This window comes from Amblyraja radiata, chromosome 6 (assembly GCF_010909765.2).
Source record: "Amblyraja radiata isolate CabotCenter1 chromosome 6, sAmbRad1.1.pri, whole genome shotgun sequence".
NCBI lineage: Eukaryota > Metazoa > Chordata > Chondrichthyes > Rajiformes > Rajidae > Amblyraja > Amblyraja radiata.
The window spans coordinates 20,232,341-20,250,125 of record NC_045961.1 but is presented as its reverse complement, the minus strand read 5'-3'; the positions used below and the strand labels follow the sequence as shown (position 1 = coordinate 20,250,125).

Sequence of the window (17,785 nt, the reverse complement as noted above, 5' to 3'; positions counted from 1 at the left end):
ACAGAGGAGTCTGTGGAGGTGCAGTCATTGGTGTAGAGAGAGTAGAGGAGAGGAGAGAGCACGTAGCCTTGCTGTGCTCCTATGCTGAGTGTTTGCGGGTCCGAAATGTGCTTTCCCAGCCTCACATGCTGCTTCCTGTCTGTCAGGAAGTTGGTGATCCACTGACAGAGGGGTTCAGGCACAGTCAATTGGGAGAGTTTGGAGCTCTGGCACAATGGTGTTGAATGCAGAGCTAAAATCAACAAACAAAATCCTTGCGTAGGTCCCCTGGTGGTCTAGGTGCTGCAGGATGAAGTGCAGGCCTAGGTTAACTGCGTCATCCACTGATCTATTGGCCCGGTATGCAAACTGCAGAGTGTCCAGCGCGATATTTCTCAGCTGGGCCAGCACACGCTACCATCAGTGGATGAATTAGAGGTCATGATGAATCAGAGAGAGAAAATCAATCATCTGATTAATTAGCGCCAGAACAACAACCTGGATCTCAATGTCAGTGAAACCAAGGAGCTAATTGTTGACTTTAGAAGAGGAAGGCAGATCCACAAATCTATCTTCATCACCTATTAGTGATGGAGAGTCAACAATTTCAAGACAATAGTCTGAAGAAGGGTCCTGACCCGAAACATCACCTGTCCATCTTCTCCAGAAATGCAGCCTAACCTCTCTCCCCCTCATCCCCCCCCCCCTCTCCCCCCCGCCCGAGTTAATCCAAAGCTTTGTGTCCTTTTTTTGTAAGTTCCTGGGTGTGCAGATCTTGAGATGTGTCCTGGACCCAGCACATGGATACAATTCTAAAGAAAGCCCAACAATGCCTCCACTTCCTGAACACTCTTCTGCACCCTTTCCATAATCTCATATTTGAGGCAACCAGAACAGACATACTCCAAATAGACTAACCAAAGTTTTCTAATGCTGCAACATGACTTCCTGCCTCTTTTACTTTTATGCCCTGACCAATGTGGGTAAGCATTCCATACATCTTCTTTACCATTGTATTTACTTGCTTTCCCACATTCATGGGGCTATAGACATGGAACTCCAGATCTCTTAGTACATCAGTTTTAATGCTTTTCCCATTAATTATATACTTTCTCCTTATATTTGAATGCACAATGTTTTTCGATACAAACAGTAGTGATAGTATTTGCCACCACAATCACATGAAATATTGTGTCCACTATCGTCTGCAGAAGGAAACTGAAGTGGGCAAGAACCACAAGGGATAAAAGGCATATCCCACATGGCAATGCTTTCGGCGACTGTGGGCATCATTGACTGACGGACGTATCAGGCATGACGACACATTGACGCGTAGTGTGTTTTTTCAAGTGTCGCAACATTTTTTTTGTCGCCGCTGGATTTTGAAATGTTCAAAATCTTTTGGCGACGCTGATACGACGCCGGCAGTCGCCGAAAGAATCGGCAAGTGGGACAGGCCCTTAACTCCATCGCATCCTCTGATTGCGATGAGATTAGTAACTCACCTGCATGAACCAGTAACCTGTCAACTGATTACTATCCACACAAATGTCAGCCAGATTATTACGTTTAGGCAGCCAGGCTGCTATCAGGCAGACGAGGCTAAACATACACTACTGTAGCTTCAATTAAACTTTCTGATTGCATCGGACCAGACAAGATTGAAGCTCTGTTATTTAACAAACTAAATACCAGCAAACTGGCCAAATCCAATCTCCATCATAACCAATTCATGTACATTTTGAGGAGCCCAATGCCAGCTTTATGACAGACTTGCCTTTTCTTTTTTTGGTAGGTTCCATCGATTCGCTGGCCATCTGTTGCTGGGCAGTCGCCTCCGTCAATATAATGTCTTCTGCATTCTCCACCACCTCAGGAACTCCATCTACCCGCACAGAGATGTGTCTGAAGGGAGCCGTGATCACCCCACTCACTGATGGCATGAGCATATGAGCTGGCAGTTGCAAACAATGGAAAATAAGAATCAATTAGTACCACATCCAATTTGCACTTCAGTAATTCTTGTAAATAATAAGTAGAATTTCCCCAAGTAAACACGTCACAGCAAATTGGACGACTGTGCTAAAAAGGTACCGGGAACCAATTCACAAATATTGTGGCATTGGCATATTGTTCAAAAAGCACTATTCACTCTGCAGCTGCAGTGCTATTTTAAAATTATAATAATTTGTTCCATGTTACCCCATGTAGGTGTGTAAACTTCCAAGTATCAGGAACAGCCCATCTTGTTGGCCTTGTAAGAGCATCTGAAAAGTGTAGCTCTCATCTCTTGTTTGTCATCGTTCAACCCCTTTCCTTTTTCACCTCAGTGTCCACCGGTGAAACACAGTAGAGATCATCCTTGTGTTGAAAGAGCCCGTTCCATAATGATTTCTGAACATCACAATGCCATTGGAAAACATGCAGTGTTTGCTCATTCAGAGTACAATCAAGACATTTACCTTGGTAACCTGCGTCAGCTGGGTACAACAGAAATACAGTGACTATAGCCCTGTGCATTAGTAGAGAGGAGTTGGACATGAAAAATTCAGAGCACAAAGCAGTGATGAACCAAAGTAATAGTTGAGAGCAGTTCAGAAAGTGGATTAGGGCAAATGCCACACTTAATCACGGTTAACATTTGGCCCGAAAGTGAAATTTCTACAGCTAATTGTGTCCAGTTACATCTAGGACCGTAAACAGAGTTGTGGGAGTATCTGAAGATGCAGTGGAAAGGGAAAATAAGAATCAATTAATACCATGTTTATATTGGCCAAAATAGAGATATATAAAATGGAGGATCATTGCATCTGCAGTACCTGTTTGGTCAATTTCTGTGCAAAGCCGAGAGCTGCAAATTGGTGCAAGGAAGTCTAGGTCCTAGAGTGAACTATCACACAAGGTGAGGTCCAGATGTCCTCTCTATTGTTAAAATGTATGAGCACTTTGCAAAGAAACCCAAAGGTGTTGCAGAAGCATTAGCATGATTGGCTGGCTGCAGAAGGATTGTAAATACTGTTAATAATGTTGCAAGATGTTTGTGTTACTGTTTGATGATTGGCTGAAGTGTGAAGCCTTGTTTCAATCCCGGGAGAATGTTGCACTATTTGATTAACTGACTTCTTTCCAGAAGCTTCTGTAGAACATTGTAATGGGGTGCTTTGTAATTGGGTTAGGGAACTGTCAATAACTTAATAATGTGATCAATATGTGTGATTGGTTTGTAGGGGTTGCCTCCCCCAAGTAATGTCACGCCCTTAGTTTGGAAGGGTATAAGAGGGTGGGTAATTCTTGGGGTGTGTCGGTTGATTGTGACTTCTGCTCTGTTTACACAATATAATGCACAAGACTATGCAAATAAAATGGGGCAATAGGGTCTCAGCCCTACTTGGGGTTAGCAATGGTGTTAGACAAGGGGGAATTTTGTCCCCAGTCCTTTTTAATCTTTATATTGATGATCTGTCCAAACAATTGAAAGCCTGTAACACTGGGTGCATGATTGGTAATATTTTAGTGAACCATATTATGTATGCAGATGATCTTGTGGTTTTTAGTCCATCTAGTGCTGGTCTACAGCAGCTCCTTACTATCGACGGACAATCGACGGGGAACAGTCCTCACCTCCAGTATTATCTATGTGGAGTTTCCTTATTCTTCCTGTAATTGCATAGGTTTCCTCTGGGTACCCCTCATGTACTGGAGTGGTAAAATCTGGGGATAGTTGATGAGAATGTCGGGAGGATAAAATAATAGTGCAAATAGGTGTTTGTTGGTTGCCATAGAGAGTGCGATGAGGGGGCTGTATCATTATGAATCCCGATCTGATGGTAGGAAGTCAAGTTAAATATAAGTTAAAGAGGACCAGAGGACATAGGTTCAAGGTGAAGGGGAAAAGATTTAATAGGAATCTGAGGGGTAACTATTTCTACACAAAGGGTGATGGGTGTATGGAACAGAGGAGGTTGTTGAGGATAGGACTATCCCAACATTTAAGAAACAGTTAGACAGGTACATGGATAGTGCAGGTTTGGAGGGATATGAACCAAACGCAGGCAGGTGGGACTAGTACAGCTGGAACACGTTGGCTGGTGAGGGCGAGATGGGCCGAAGGGTCTGTCTCACACTATATGCCTTGTAATACCAAGCATCGATAATCAAGTGACAATGGATGGCCTTTATTATCGTTATTCCATTGCCAATCTTCATAATCAGGAAAATGTAGAGACAGCATTGAACCGGCACTCACTTGTCCTCCTCTCATCTACGGCAGGGCCGGGCGAGTCCATGTTGAGCAGAGCCTCAGCCGCCTCAATTGTTTCCATTGACTCCTCTCCATTCTGACAGGATGCCTCCACTGCAGCCAATAAAACACAAGAACAAAGTCATGATCATAGAGCTTGACAACACTCTGACACAAGACATGCAGAACAGAGTGAAGCTGCAATCTTTTTCTGTCATCTGTATTACAAAGTTTAATAAAGCGATAAACATCTGTGTTCACAGACATCTGCCCGAACATATGCCATTGTCAAAGGAAATGGTACTCTGAATAATTCTGATAATTTAGTTACTGCTTTATTCAAGAGCTAGTTCAACAGATGAAAGTGCCCGTGATCCAGTGAACCTGTTTACATGGATGACACTGTTTCTGAGTCTGAAGCAGGAATAATGCAGGAATAATGTCAATATTTATAGTCATAATGCTAGATGCAGGAATAATGTTCTTGATGTTGGGGAAGTCCAGAACCATGGGCCATAGTTTAAGAATAAGGAGGAGGCCATTTAGGACTGAGGAAAAAGCTTTTCACCCAGAGAGTTGTGAATCTGATGAATTCTCTGCCACAGAAGGCAGTGGAGGCCAATTCACTGGATGTTTTCAAGAGAGATTTAGCTCTTAAGGCTAGCAGAATCAAGGGAAATGGGGGGAAAGCAGGAACGGGGTACTGATTTTGGATGATCGGCCATGATCACATTGAATAGTGGTGTTGGTTTGAAGGGCCAAATGGCCCACTCCTGCACCTACTTTCTATGTTTCTCTGACATGCCATGATCACATTGTATGGCGGTGCTGGCTCAAATGGCCGAATGGCCTACTCCTGCACCTATTGTCTATGCCACCAAATCTACCCCAAACGCATTCACGAAGTGCAATCAAAAGCTAGGTCATCTCACCGCTGCAAAAAACACCAATTACCAGGCGGGAGATGTTTGGCAGCATTGCTCCGTCGTTGAGTAACTAATTGGATTTTGAGAGTCTGATTCTCACTGACGCCATTTTGAGAGGGGTCTGGGCTATGCCAAGTTAAGTTAGATTGGCGACTAGATTCCCATCATCAACCAATACATTACAGCTCCGACCCAAAGCAACTTCAAAAACTCGAAGAGTTCATGAAATTAGAGATTAAAGCCATCCATCAGAAGAATCAAACACTATTTTTCTACCATGATTGTCGTCAACCATAGAAGCAACACAATTGCAGATCGATTAAAACATTTCATTGTATTTGTCAGAAACAATTGTATCAGCTTGAAACTATTTAAAATTTCCCCTCCACTGTTAGGTTTATTGCCTTATTTATCTCTATCCTCGTCAATAAGAGTGTAACATTCCCAACCTACTGGTCCTAAAGCACCCCTTTCAAATCCAAGAAGCACAGCAAGATTGTAGTCATAGTCTATGAAGCAAGTCCTTTTTGTAAAGTTTAGTTTAGAGATACAACGCGGAAACAGGCACTTCGGCCCACGCCGACCAGCGATCCCCGCACCCTAACAGCATCCTAGGGACAACTTACACATACACCAAGCCAATGTATGTCTTTGGAGTGTGGGGGGAAACCGAAGATCTCGGAGAAACCCACGCGGTCACAGGGGAAGATACAAACTCTGTACAGAGAGCACCCGTAGTCGGGATCGAACCTGGGTCTCCGGCACTGCAAAAGCTGTAAGACAGCAACTCTACCGCTGCACCACCGTCCTATTCAGTCCAGATGAGTTCCAACCACATACTTTATTTTAGAACACAACCAGTTTCTCCACCTCTCCCTTCTTCCTGCAACATTAATAGCAAACCTTTGGGGGGAAATGATTGATAGAAAGTATTTATTGCCTCTGTTGATATGGGTCCACTGCTCACATGACCATTCTTTCACACTTAACAGAGTTATATGTGAAGGGCCCATCCTGCTATCCTGAAGCATTCTGCAGACAACAAGAAGGCAATGGATTGAGACTGTTCAGAACTTGATTCAAGGAGCTACTTGGTGACTGGAGACTAATGCCCCTGTCCCACTTAGGAAATCTGAACGGAAACCTCTGGAGACTTTGCGCCCCACCCAAGGTTTTTGTGCGGTTCCCGGAGGTTGCAGATGGATGCTGGAGGTTGCAGGTAGGGAGACTGACAAAAAACTCCGGAAACTGCACGGAAACCTTGGGTGGGGCGCAAAGTCTCCAGAGGTTTCCATGCAGGTTTCCTAAGTGGGACAGGGGCATAACTACCCAGAGTCAGTTGATATCGCAATAAAGGAGAGCAAATGTGGCAGTAAATGTATGATTAAAAGCAATTCCATTTTTGACAGGAAGCGGGCACCTTACGGTGAAGGACGCTCTCTTTCTAATAAAGCATCTAAAATCATCTGCTGAAAAATCTACGGAAAATATCAATGGCAATTTTTTTTTAAATAAAGCACAGTGGCTACATCACCTGGAGACTTAAGAAGAAACAGATTGGATGTCCAGGTATCCAAACTACTGTAGCTGCATGGACAGCTAGCTGTAATAGTTTGATTAAAAAGGATCATCGGCTCGGATGAAACACAAAGGTGATCAGAGAGCAGCATTCTAGTTTCACAAAACCTTACACTGATCGCATTCAGTATATGTATTTAGTGACAAGCTACATTGCAAGGGAGCCCAACTGGAGAGTGTTCATAGAATGATCCCACGCTTTTTGAAGACAGGTTGCGTAAACCTAGCTTAGATTTGTCTGCTCAAGGTTGACTGGTGATCTAACAGAAGTACATAGACGTAGAGAAGTCAAGAGCATAGATCATTGAATAGTACAGCACAGGATCCGACCCTTCGGCCCACATTGTTTGTGTCGAACATGATAAATGATAGGAGCAGAATTAGGCCATTCGGCCCATCAAGTCTAGTCCACCATTCAATCATGGCTGATCTATCTCTCTCTCCTAACCCCATTCTCCTATCTTCTCCCTGTAACCCGACACCTATGCTAATCAAGAATCTATCTATTTCTGCCTTAAAAAATATCTACTGACTTGGCCTCCACAACCTTCTGTGGCAAAGATTTCCACAGATTCACCACCCTCTGACTAAAGAAATTGCTCCTCATCTTCCTAAAATAATGTCCTTAAATTCTGAGGCTATGACCTCTAGTCCTAGACTCTCCCACTAGTGGAAACATTCAGAATCAGAATAGTACTTTATTAGCCAAGTATGTTTTACAACATACGAGGAATTTCATTTACCGTCAGTCATACAAATAAAAAGCAACAGAACACCCAAAACACATTTTAACATGAACATCCACTACAGTGACTCCTACACATTCCTCACTGTGATGGAAGGCAAAATAAAGTTCAAGTCCCTTCCCTTCTCTCCACATCCACTCTATCCCAACCATTCACTATTCTGTACATTTCAATGCGGTCCCCCCTCATTCTTCTAAACTTCAGCGAGTGCAAGGGCAGTGCCATCAAACACTCATGATATCTTAACCTACTCATTCCTGGGATCATTCTTGTAAACATAAAGCTAAGTTAAACTGATCTCATTTGCCTGTACATGATCAATATCTCTCTGTAGACACAAAATTCTGGAGTAACTCAGCGGGACAGGCAGTATCTCTGGAGAGAATGAATGGGTGACGTTTCGGGTAGAGTCTATTGAAAAAGAGTCTTGCAGCATCTGTAATTCCTTCCTACACATCTATATCGCTCTAATCCTTCAATGTCTATCGATAAGCCTCTTAAATGCTACGATCGTATCTGCCTCCCCTACCACACCTGGCAATGTGTTGCAGGCCCCCTATTATGTGTAAAAACAAAACTTGACTCGCATAACTCCATTAAACTTTCTCCCTCTCACCTTGGGACATTCTCCTCTAGTGTTGGACATTTCCATCCTTGGAAAAAGGCTCCGACTGTCTACCCTATCTATGCCTCATAATTTTATATATACATACTTCCATCAAGCCTCTCCTCGACCTCTGACGTTCCAGTGAAAACAATCAAAGTTTATCCAAACTCTCCTCATAGCCAAAACCCTCTAATCCAGGCAGCATTCTGGTAAACTACCTCTGCACCCTCTCCAAAGTCTCCACATCCTTCCAGTAACAAGACGACCAGAACTGCAAATGCAACCAACTGGTAACCAAAGTCTTATCGAGCTGCGTCATGACTTCCCGATCTTATACTCAATGCCCCTAGCAATGAAGGCGAGCATACCATACGCCATCTTTATAGGTATGTTGCAAAGCCTACCTGAAGCGTCGCTGAAAATCTGTCGCTGCGGGTGTGCGCGATTTTGGCGCCGTTTAGAGGGGGGCAGGTTTAAAACGCGATTTTCTCTAGGCTGTTCAAATCGAAGATGTTCAGCCTAGTTAATTATTAACGAAAAATCGCTGAAAGACCCCGTCGCAAAAGCTATTATTAGTTTTAAAGGCCTCGTATAATAGTTATAGTAGTTTAAAAATCAATCTCTAAACCCGCGACCACCAGCAACCGCAGGGTCTCATAAAGCAAATAACAGAAGGTAGGCTGTATATTTTTAGATTAAAAAGGGCTTCTAAAGATCCCTTTATACAAAGTTTAATATTGCGAGTAGCTCATTTTGGGCCTATTATATCCCGCAGTATTTTTCTTGGCATTTGGGGCACAAATCTACCGCAATGTGAACGTTCTAAACCAGCGCGTTCACAGGAACCCACTGGAAAGCTGATTTAAATGGGCATTTATTTACAGCAATTGGACACTAAATTCCTTCTATTTGGTCTATAAATTAATGTAAATGAGATTTAAAAATCATGTTTTATTGTGAATTATTTGTGAATATTATTTGGACATTTAGGCTATTTAAAAATGTTAATCATTTATTAAGAAATGGATAGATGTTTAGATCTAGTAATTGAAGTCTGAAATTATCTACAATTAGGTAACTAACTAATTATATGCTTTAATTTCAGGTCATCCAAGTAAGATTATTTTATATTTGTTTCAGAATGCTTCAATCTATGATAACTGAAAATTTCATTCAGTTCTCTTAATTTTTAAGAAAGTTATGGGCTTTTGACTGTTCACGATCACAGCTTTTTTGTTATGTCCATAGAAAATCAATAGGGAACAAGATGCTCATTTCCCAGTATGAAAATGGCCATAACTTTTTAAATACTTGAGATATGAAAGTGAATTAGGTGTCAAATTAAACTTATTGTTATGCTTTATCTGATGGGATAAATTGCAGACTTGATTTTTAAAATCTCAAAATTTTGTAACATTGCTAATCTTTACCACCCTATCGACTTGTGCTGTCACCTTCAACGAGCTATGAACTTGGACCCCAAGATATCTTTGCACATCAATGTTGTTAAGGGTCTTGCCATTAACTATATACTGTGGTTTACAGAATGGTTCACACAATGGTTCTTACTTTTAAACTTCCAAAATGCAATACTTCACACTTGCTCGGATTAAACTCCATCTACCATTATCCCGCCTATTTCTGCAGCTGATCCTCACTGCCTCACACTCCTCCGATGTTGGTGTCATCTGCAAACCTACTTGCTGACCTATCTACATTTACATCCAAGTCATTCATGTATATCACAAACTGTATTCAATCGTGTGGATGTTCTTTTAAACATTCATCTCTAGGGGGAATCAAAGCCAAGTAGACACCACTTAAAATTGAACTGTCGGGAGAACAGCTTCGCAGCACACCTTTCACATAAAGGGCAGCAAAGCAAAAGCTAAGTGAATGGTAGAAAGGGCGAGAGACTGAGTGCCCTTCTCCTCTTCATATATCTGTTTACTTTTTTCAAAAGGGCATTCATGAAATAACATTAAAAAATCCGTGGATGATGCACAGCTGAAAGAAAACAAAAAATGATATAAATACTTAGCAAATCAGGCAATATGTGACAAGAGGTACATGCTTTGTGTTTTAGGCTTGCGGCCTTTAATCAGGCCTGCTTTTTAAACACTTGTTTATTAGTTCAAGTAATCCAGATCTTGGCAGCAGAATCCACTTGCATGTTTTGGCTCAGGCTGCAAGTTTCTAGTGTTATGCGTGGATGCCTCTCATTTGTAATGCAGCAGGCAGCAGAGTATGAATGTCTGCTCACTGAAGTCTGAGGGAATGCAACCAATTCTAAATAAGTTTTGAAAAATGGTTTCTGCCTGCTTCCACCCACAATGTTACCCACACAATGTTGCCCACACCAACTACTACCTCCCCGACTCATGCAGGCAGCCCCACTTGCCCGAATGAAAAAACCCTCCCATAACTTTATCTCCTCCAATACCTTCCTAAATAGTCACCCATCCAGGTATCCCTTGGGCTCTCCTCACTAAAATTTGCTACACATGATTTTATCCAACGCAGTTCTGACAGTCCCTAATCTAACCCATTTGCAGATTGCAACTGCATGTTTAAATTCTAAGGCCCCACCCTAATTCTGCAATATCATTCATGCCTGGCACCAATGCGCCTCTTCTCCTGAATTACTGCCTTCCATCAATCTCCCTTCCTAATACAATACGATAGGAAATATGTGAGCGTATTTACGGTGGAGTCATTTATAGGAAAGCAAAGTACAGGTGCACAACCTTTTATCCGAACATCCAAATAACGAAAACCTCCGAATAGCGGCCATTTTTTCGGTCCTTGAAGAAAGGTCCTTGAAAACGTTCACCGAGGGCGGCCTGCAGAGGTGACAGCGGAACCTCCGGTCGGTCCTCGAAGAAAGGGGAACTAAATCCCCATTCATAAAAGAGAAGGTGAGGGTATATTGCGCGGGAGGGTTAATAATTGACAATCTGCTGCTGCCTGCCCGCTGAGTTAAAAAGTTCCCACGGTCACGATACACAGTGTATCGTGAGTCAGTTTCACCCCACCTACACCCCTCTGCTTACCGGCCATGTGTGTGACCCCTTCCCTCCCCTCTCCAGCTCCCCGCCCATTGCACCGGCGCGGGGGCTTTGCACTGTCTTCACGTCGGCGATGCCAGCAGGATCGTGCCAGTCACCGGAGACGTCAGGACCAACGGGACACCGACCCCCAGGCCCACTGCAAGCACGGAGATCCCAGAGACCCACAGCCAGCAGCAGCCCAGCCCCGTTCCAACTCCAGAGGAAAACTGCAAACTGGCCGGAGACATCAGGACCACCAGAAGCCGTTCCCCGAGGTGCGCCCCCTCATCGGGACACCGATCCCCAGGCCCACTGCAAGCACGGAGATCCCAGAGACCCACAGCCAACAGCAGCCCAGCCCAGCCCAGCCCCGCTCCAACTACAGAGGAACCTGGGTTGCGGATGACGGGGCGCAGCTCGGGGCGTCGTAGAGGCTTTTTCTTTCACAGGGAGCTTTCTGCTGTCCGGCAGAGAAGAAAGGCTCTACAACAAACCTGTCCCCCGCTCGACTCCACGGAGGAGCGTCCATCTGGGGGGGGGGGGCAGCAACAAGGCGGTAGGACCGCTTACCCGGCACTCCGCTATCCCGACACCGTGCCGAGCCCAGCCCGCTAGCGCCTGAGCAGCGGGCTGGATCTAAAGCCAAGGAAGAGACATCCGGCCAGTGGCTCGGGGAGCGGGTTCCTGTTGGTCCTGACGTCTCCGGCCACCTGCCATCCTCCGGGAACTGTACCACCCTTGCAGGAGAGTGGGGTTGTTTGCAGTTGCAGAGGAAGGGGGCAAGGGCGGTACAGTTCCCGGTCTCAGCTCCAGTCCAGGGGGGTGGCCGGAGACGACAGGACCAACGGGACACCGACCCCCAGGCCCACTGCAAGCACGGAGATCCCAGAGACCCACAGCCAGCAGCAACTCCAGCCCAGCCCCACTCCAACTCCAGAGGAACACGTAGGGGCAGAAGCTGATGGTGTGCAAGGTACGTCTTGTTCTTGGGGTGGCGGATGAGGGGGCGCAGCTCGGGCTGTGGGCAAACTGCCACTTGTCGCCGTAGCGGCCCATCGGGGAGCGGATTCCTCTGGAGTTGGAGGGGGAGGGGGGTATTGTGCTGTTTGATCGCCCCCTGCTATCCCAGGGACAGGGAGACACAGCGGCTTTTTAGCCTGGTGGGCAATCACTTCCAAAGTTCTGCCCACACAGTCAGTACACCTCTCCTACACTGCATTTCATACAAACATTTATTCTGCAAGAAAAAACTACATTGAAGACTCAAACTCTTCGAGTAACTGCCGGGATCAAGGCGCAAACTCGCGACCTTGCGGATATGAGCCGAGCACTCTACCACTGAGCCAGCCATTAAAATCTACGCTGAAAAAATTCCATTCCGAAGACCGACAAATTCTGAATTACGAAAAGTGTCTGGTCCCAAGGCTTTCGGATAAAAGGTTGTGCACCTGTATATGAAATGATATGGTACAATAGAATTTATTTATCCCAGGAGGAAAATTGATCTGCCAACAGTCATAAAACACAAAATACATGAAACATGAAATTAAAGTGACGAGTGGAAAGGATTGGTGAAGTGCAAAGATGGGGGGGGGGTGAAGAGTCAGTCTACCCCACGACAGAAGGGGGAGGAGTTGTACAGTTTGATAACCACACAGACCTATTCTTCCAGATATCCTGCCATGGAGTTCCCTCCAAATTCATCTACCACCTTAAACATCCATTCCTTCCACTTCTGGCACACCGAGCTTGCAGTGTTTGCAAATGTATTCCAGTTACATGACTAGATTACTCAAAAAACACTTCTTAAATGCACCACCTGCACCACCAAGAAGGACAAGGTTACCTGCAGCATGGAACTCCATTATCTGCTGGTTCCCCTCAGATTCATACACCACCCAGAATTGGAAATCTACTTCTGACCCTTCATCATTGTTGGCTCTAACTCCCAGTCCAATAGCTCCATGGAAGTATCTGCAGCAAAAGTCCAAGTAAGTGGCTCACCACCGCCTTCTCAGAGCAAGTTTTGGATGGGGAATTTTTGGACGAAGAAATTAGAGAGCCGAGGGAATATAGAAATAAGAGGCATCGCCTCAAGAGAAGATCCTGAAGAAAAAAAAACAACTATATAGATGTTTCTATATTCCCTCGGCTCTCTAATTTCTTCGTAATACTGGAAATCCCTTCTTTGACCCCTCTCTTTCATTCGCTCCTTTGTTGGACAGGCCTCACTCCAATGTCCCATTCCCCCACATGTATAGCATTGATTAGGCAACGTGGTTGGTCTTATTCTACCCCTGGGTTCCATTGGAATGGGTTCTAAATTTGGAGTATAGTGGTGATAATAATCGGAATAATCTGGAACACTAATTTCTCCCAATCTGTAATTTGTTGGTACCCTGGGAATCCATGGTTCAGAGTTAGATCTTGGCAATTCTTCCTTCGCTATGCATTCACTTTTTCTCCTAGTTACAGGATAATTTGTTGGTTCCTAACTTCCTTCAATAATATCTCACAGCTTCTGGCTCGATTCTCAGAACAGTTCCTGTTATCAGTTTTAATTAAATCTGCTGCTTTAGTGAGGAGATAATTCAACAAGATAGCACAATATTGAGGGGAACTTGCTCCATTCTGATAGTCTAAATCACCTGATTTGGTCCATATATAATTTTGAAAAACGGTCTAGAAATGAGTCTGCTCCTTCACCCTTCTCTGGTTTTATTTCCAGAACTCGACTTAAATCGGCAGGTTTCTGAAACTTTTTTGCAAGGGCCGTTAAAACAGCCTCTTCTCTTGCACTGTCCTCCATTACTGCTTTTGCCAATGTTTCATAAGTCAGGTGTCCTAGGGCTACTAGAAATCTGGTATTCTCAGCTGGAATAATTATCTGTTGTATGGTTTCCCACAAATCCCGGGAATCTACATGATATGCACACATTTTGGTTCTTAAATAATCTATAAAGGCAGCAGGTGACCTCTTCCTATCGGGGATTCTGATTAGTACTGCCATTATTTCATGGGGCTTCCACGGTGTATGGACGTCTGTGGCACAGGGATTATTCATTCCAACTGCGCTGGCCGAATCCGCTGTACCTATTCCTTCCCTTACTGGCAACTGCCTAAGGGATACCCGTTTAATTTGTAAGCTTTCGGTTACGTCAAAAATCTATCTCGGTATCTTCAATCACTGTCTCACCCTCAGATGAATCTTCCCGTTCGCTAGGGGTTTCCCGATACTGCCCAAATAAATCATTCCTTTTCCTTTCTACTCGAATAATCAGATTCAGGTTCAAGTTTTTTCAACACTGTGAAAAATGTCCTGTAAAAAAAAAATACTCGTGATGAAAAAAATTGTTACTTTTTACTCGTAGGAGCTCGTGAACAGACACGTGGAAGACTTTTTTTTAAAAACTCGGGAGAGCTCTTGGGTGAACTCGCATCGTGGGACAGGCCCTTTATTTACAAATATTCCTCAAAATATTTTCTCCATAACCCTATTAATTATTTTACACTTTCATTATTACTATGCAGCCAGATGATCTGTTATATGTATTTTATCCCTATTATTGTTCTAATTCCCCCCCCCCCCCCCAGCCATAGCTTATCTCCTAATTTCTTATTTAATGCTCCTGATAAATTTCTTAATTTCTCTCCATTGAGGGAACTCATTGCACATTAGTTGCAACGGGCACTTTTCCTCTTCTGTTACATCTCGATCTACATTATTCCCCATGCTTCCAAACACCTAAAACAGAATTCCTAAATCCTTCCTTTTGATCCCTAAATTTACCAAGCTCACTCCGAGACAATGGCTAGTGGCTCAAAGAGATCGCAGCCTTGCAACTCGTTACTCCTTTGCTTCACCAGTCCTACTCTCGTATCTTCCACAAGTCCATACCCTTTCAACTTTACAACTTTCTCAATCCCCAGTCATTCAAGAATCAGAGTACTCCAGGGAACAAACACATTCTCGCTCTCATTTAATCGTCAATCGAAACACCCAAAAATGATCTTCAGACACGCAAGTAACACAGTAGACAAGCAGGATAACACGCTACCTATCACTATCAGGCACAACCACACTCCTAAATAAACCACAAACATTTGTTTATTATAAATCACGCACACCAAGAAATCCTCCTCGTGGCACAATTGGTCAGCGGAATGATTCCTCCCCTGACACAGCGATCGGAAGAGTACAACCCCTGATCGAGCCATCACGACTCAGATTCTTACAACAGCACGCTCTAAATAATTACAAATATTTAACTCAAACACACTTTTACTTCAAGGATCTAAATCCGTAAACACTCGCACAAGCAGTAAAACAAATCACGGTCCGCGGACTTAACAAATTCTCAATCTAAAGACACTAAGTTTATTTACATACACAGAATATTTACACAATCCGGACCCTATGACAATACGAAAAGCTAGATTTTTACAATTTACAAAATGATTTAAAGCACTATCGTGCACAGCTCACGAACACTCGAGCTCAATGCCGCATCACGCTGCTATGACTCAGTGAACCTCTCCCTCTGATACCGAAGAATTTCCCCTTCCTAGCTTACTCTTTGCTGAGGGGTACTACTTAAATGATTACTTTTCCTCCCGAATGTTACTAACCCTCTGCTAAGACTGGACTTCTATAGGGCAACCTCTATCCCTCCTCTCCAAGTTCTACAGAATTAGGGGTACCCTTCGCTATTCTGATCACGTTTCATCAAGTAAACAGGTTCCCGTCTCTCAGATACTCTTCGCGATCAGGTACTAGTCAACAATCGACCAGAGGGTTACTATTCACTGTTGATCATGCACTATTCGGAATCGATCACGGTCATGCACCAACTCCGAAGTTCTATATACAGGAACTCGAATTTCACCTTACTGGCAGAACTCCAATGTGAAATTCTGAATTTGGAAATTTGGCTTTGCAGATATAGACTCGTTCTTGAACTCCTAATTTTAATGCGTATCCCTCCTCATACGTGGGCACTCAAATCAAACTAAAATTGCCAAATTGAATTCTTGAATGGACTGGAGTATTCCAGTCAATCTATACTCTGTCCACCGAGCAAAGTACCTTTACGATATTCTTCGTCCGTCACACAGGACTCAGATATCTACATGCGTACACTCCTCTCTGCTGGGCACTGGGGGTCCAGCGCCTAGCCGCTTTGCGCTGTTAGTTATCGATGCCAATTTTCAAAGCACACCTTTCCAATTCGCACTCCCAGCAAAGATCCGATCGATACATAGGTCAGACCTGTATTTCAATACCCAACAATTGGATACCAAATCTAACCCTGGGCCACCCCTCGCCCAATGAAGCGCGTTTGGCTCTCGTTAAAGCACCTGCAGTCTGCCAACTACGACCAAGTTTTGGGCCTCTAACCCAGGAAAGGGCCTCTAACCCAATCCCAGCAGGGCCTCTAACCGTACCCTGGTTTTATGGGCCCCGAACCCAAAGGAGTGCTAACCACCGCAGGTTCGATCCTCATATCTGCCTGATCAAGCCCTCTAGGCCTCGCTCAGAGACACTCCAGAAGGTCACGCGGTCCCAAGCGCTCTCCCAGAAGATCGACACGGGACCTCGTGGCACCGGACTTTTATAGGTCCCGGGACCTCGAAAGGCCGAACCACTTGGGGGTGGTCGCTTTACAATCCAATTACAGATATCGATAAACCCCGTACATAACAGACATTTCCCTAGCCCAATAATACAGCAGCTAATACATTATATTCTAACAGAGCTTCTCAAGGAAGCAAACATAGCAACACTTACCCTAATCTGTAAGAAACCCAGACAAGGCTCAATACCTCATCCAATCAACACTCGGCAAAGTAGAACTCTGCAACATTATTTACAATTATTTACAAGGTGTATGTCTGGTTTGCAGTCATCCAATCCATTCTATGCATTTTGCACCTAATTGACAGGGTCTGCAGATGTTCTCATTCTTTTCCTGCAGCTTGTATCCAGGCTCTAGACAAACTGGCACCACTCCACAGCTTGTCCCAGTTCTGCAGAGAGCAATTCCAAATTGACCAAATCTCCCGGCAGCCCTGAAGCCTTTATCCCATTTAAAAATCCTAACCTCTCCAATCTGGCCAGGATTAACAGTGCCCATACTTCATAGACATAGAAAGCTTGAAAGCACACAGTCTTTTTCCCTGTTTGGGGGAATCAAGGACATAGGTTTAAGGATAGAGGGCAAAGATTTAATAGGAATCTGAAGCACATCTTTTTCCACACACACGGTGGTGCTGCCACAAGAAACATTTGAGGCAAGTACAACAACAACATTGAGAAAACATGCATAGGAAAGGTTATGAGGGGTATGCATCAATGCAGGCAAACAAAACGAGTGTAAATGGGCATCTTGGCCAACATGGATGACTTGGGCCGAAGGGCCTGTTTTCCCACTGCATGACACGACCAACACTGCTGCACAAGGCAGAGATTGATTTTATCCAATCTCTTTCATTTTGTATTCAAGTATTTTCTACTCACTGCCTTATTTTTCTGGAGAAATGACTTCACCTTTATTGGGAGAGGTTGTTACAATTTCTGCTTCTTCCAATTTCTACAACTTCTGAGTGAACTCCCTTTGCTGTATAATGGGCTACGCACAGTGACTCACGTACTTCACCTC

General features: G+C 44.1%; 1 protein-coding gene across 7 annotated transcripts in view; it reads right to left on the bottom strand.

The window, feature by feature from the left end:
• LOC116974132 (ETS-related transcription factor Elf-1-like) overlaps positions 1 to 17,785 on the bottom strand; it is a 137,992-nt gene that overhangs the window by 30,140 nt on the left and 90,067 nt on the right. For all 7 annotated transcript variants that reach the window (XM_033022293.1, XM_033022298.1, XM_033022295.1 and 4 more), the window contains 2 exons: positions 4,226 to 4,333; positions 1,757 to 1,933 (listed from right to left, as the gene is read on the bottom strand). In XM_033022293.1, coding sequence (XP_032878184.1) covers positions 1,757 to 1,933; positions 4,226 to 4,333 — 285 coding nt within the window. The remainder of the gene's footprint in view (positions 1 to 1,756; positions 1,934 to 4,225; positions 4,334 to 17,785) is intronic.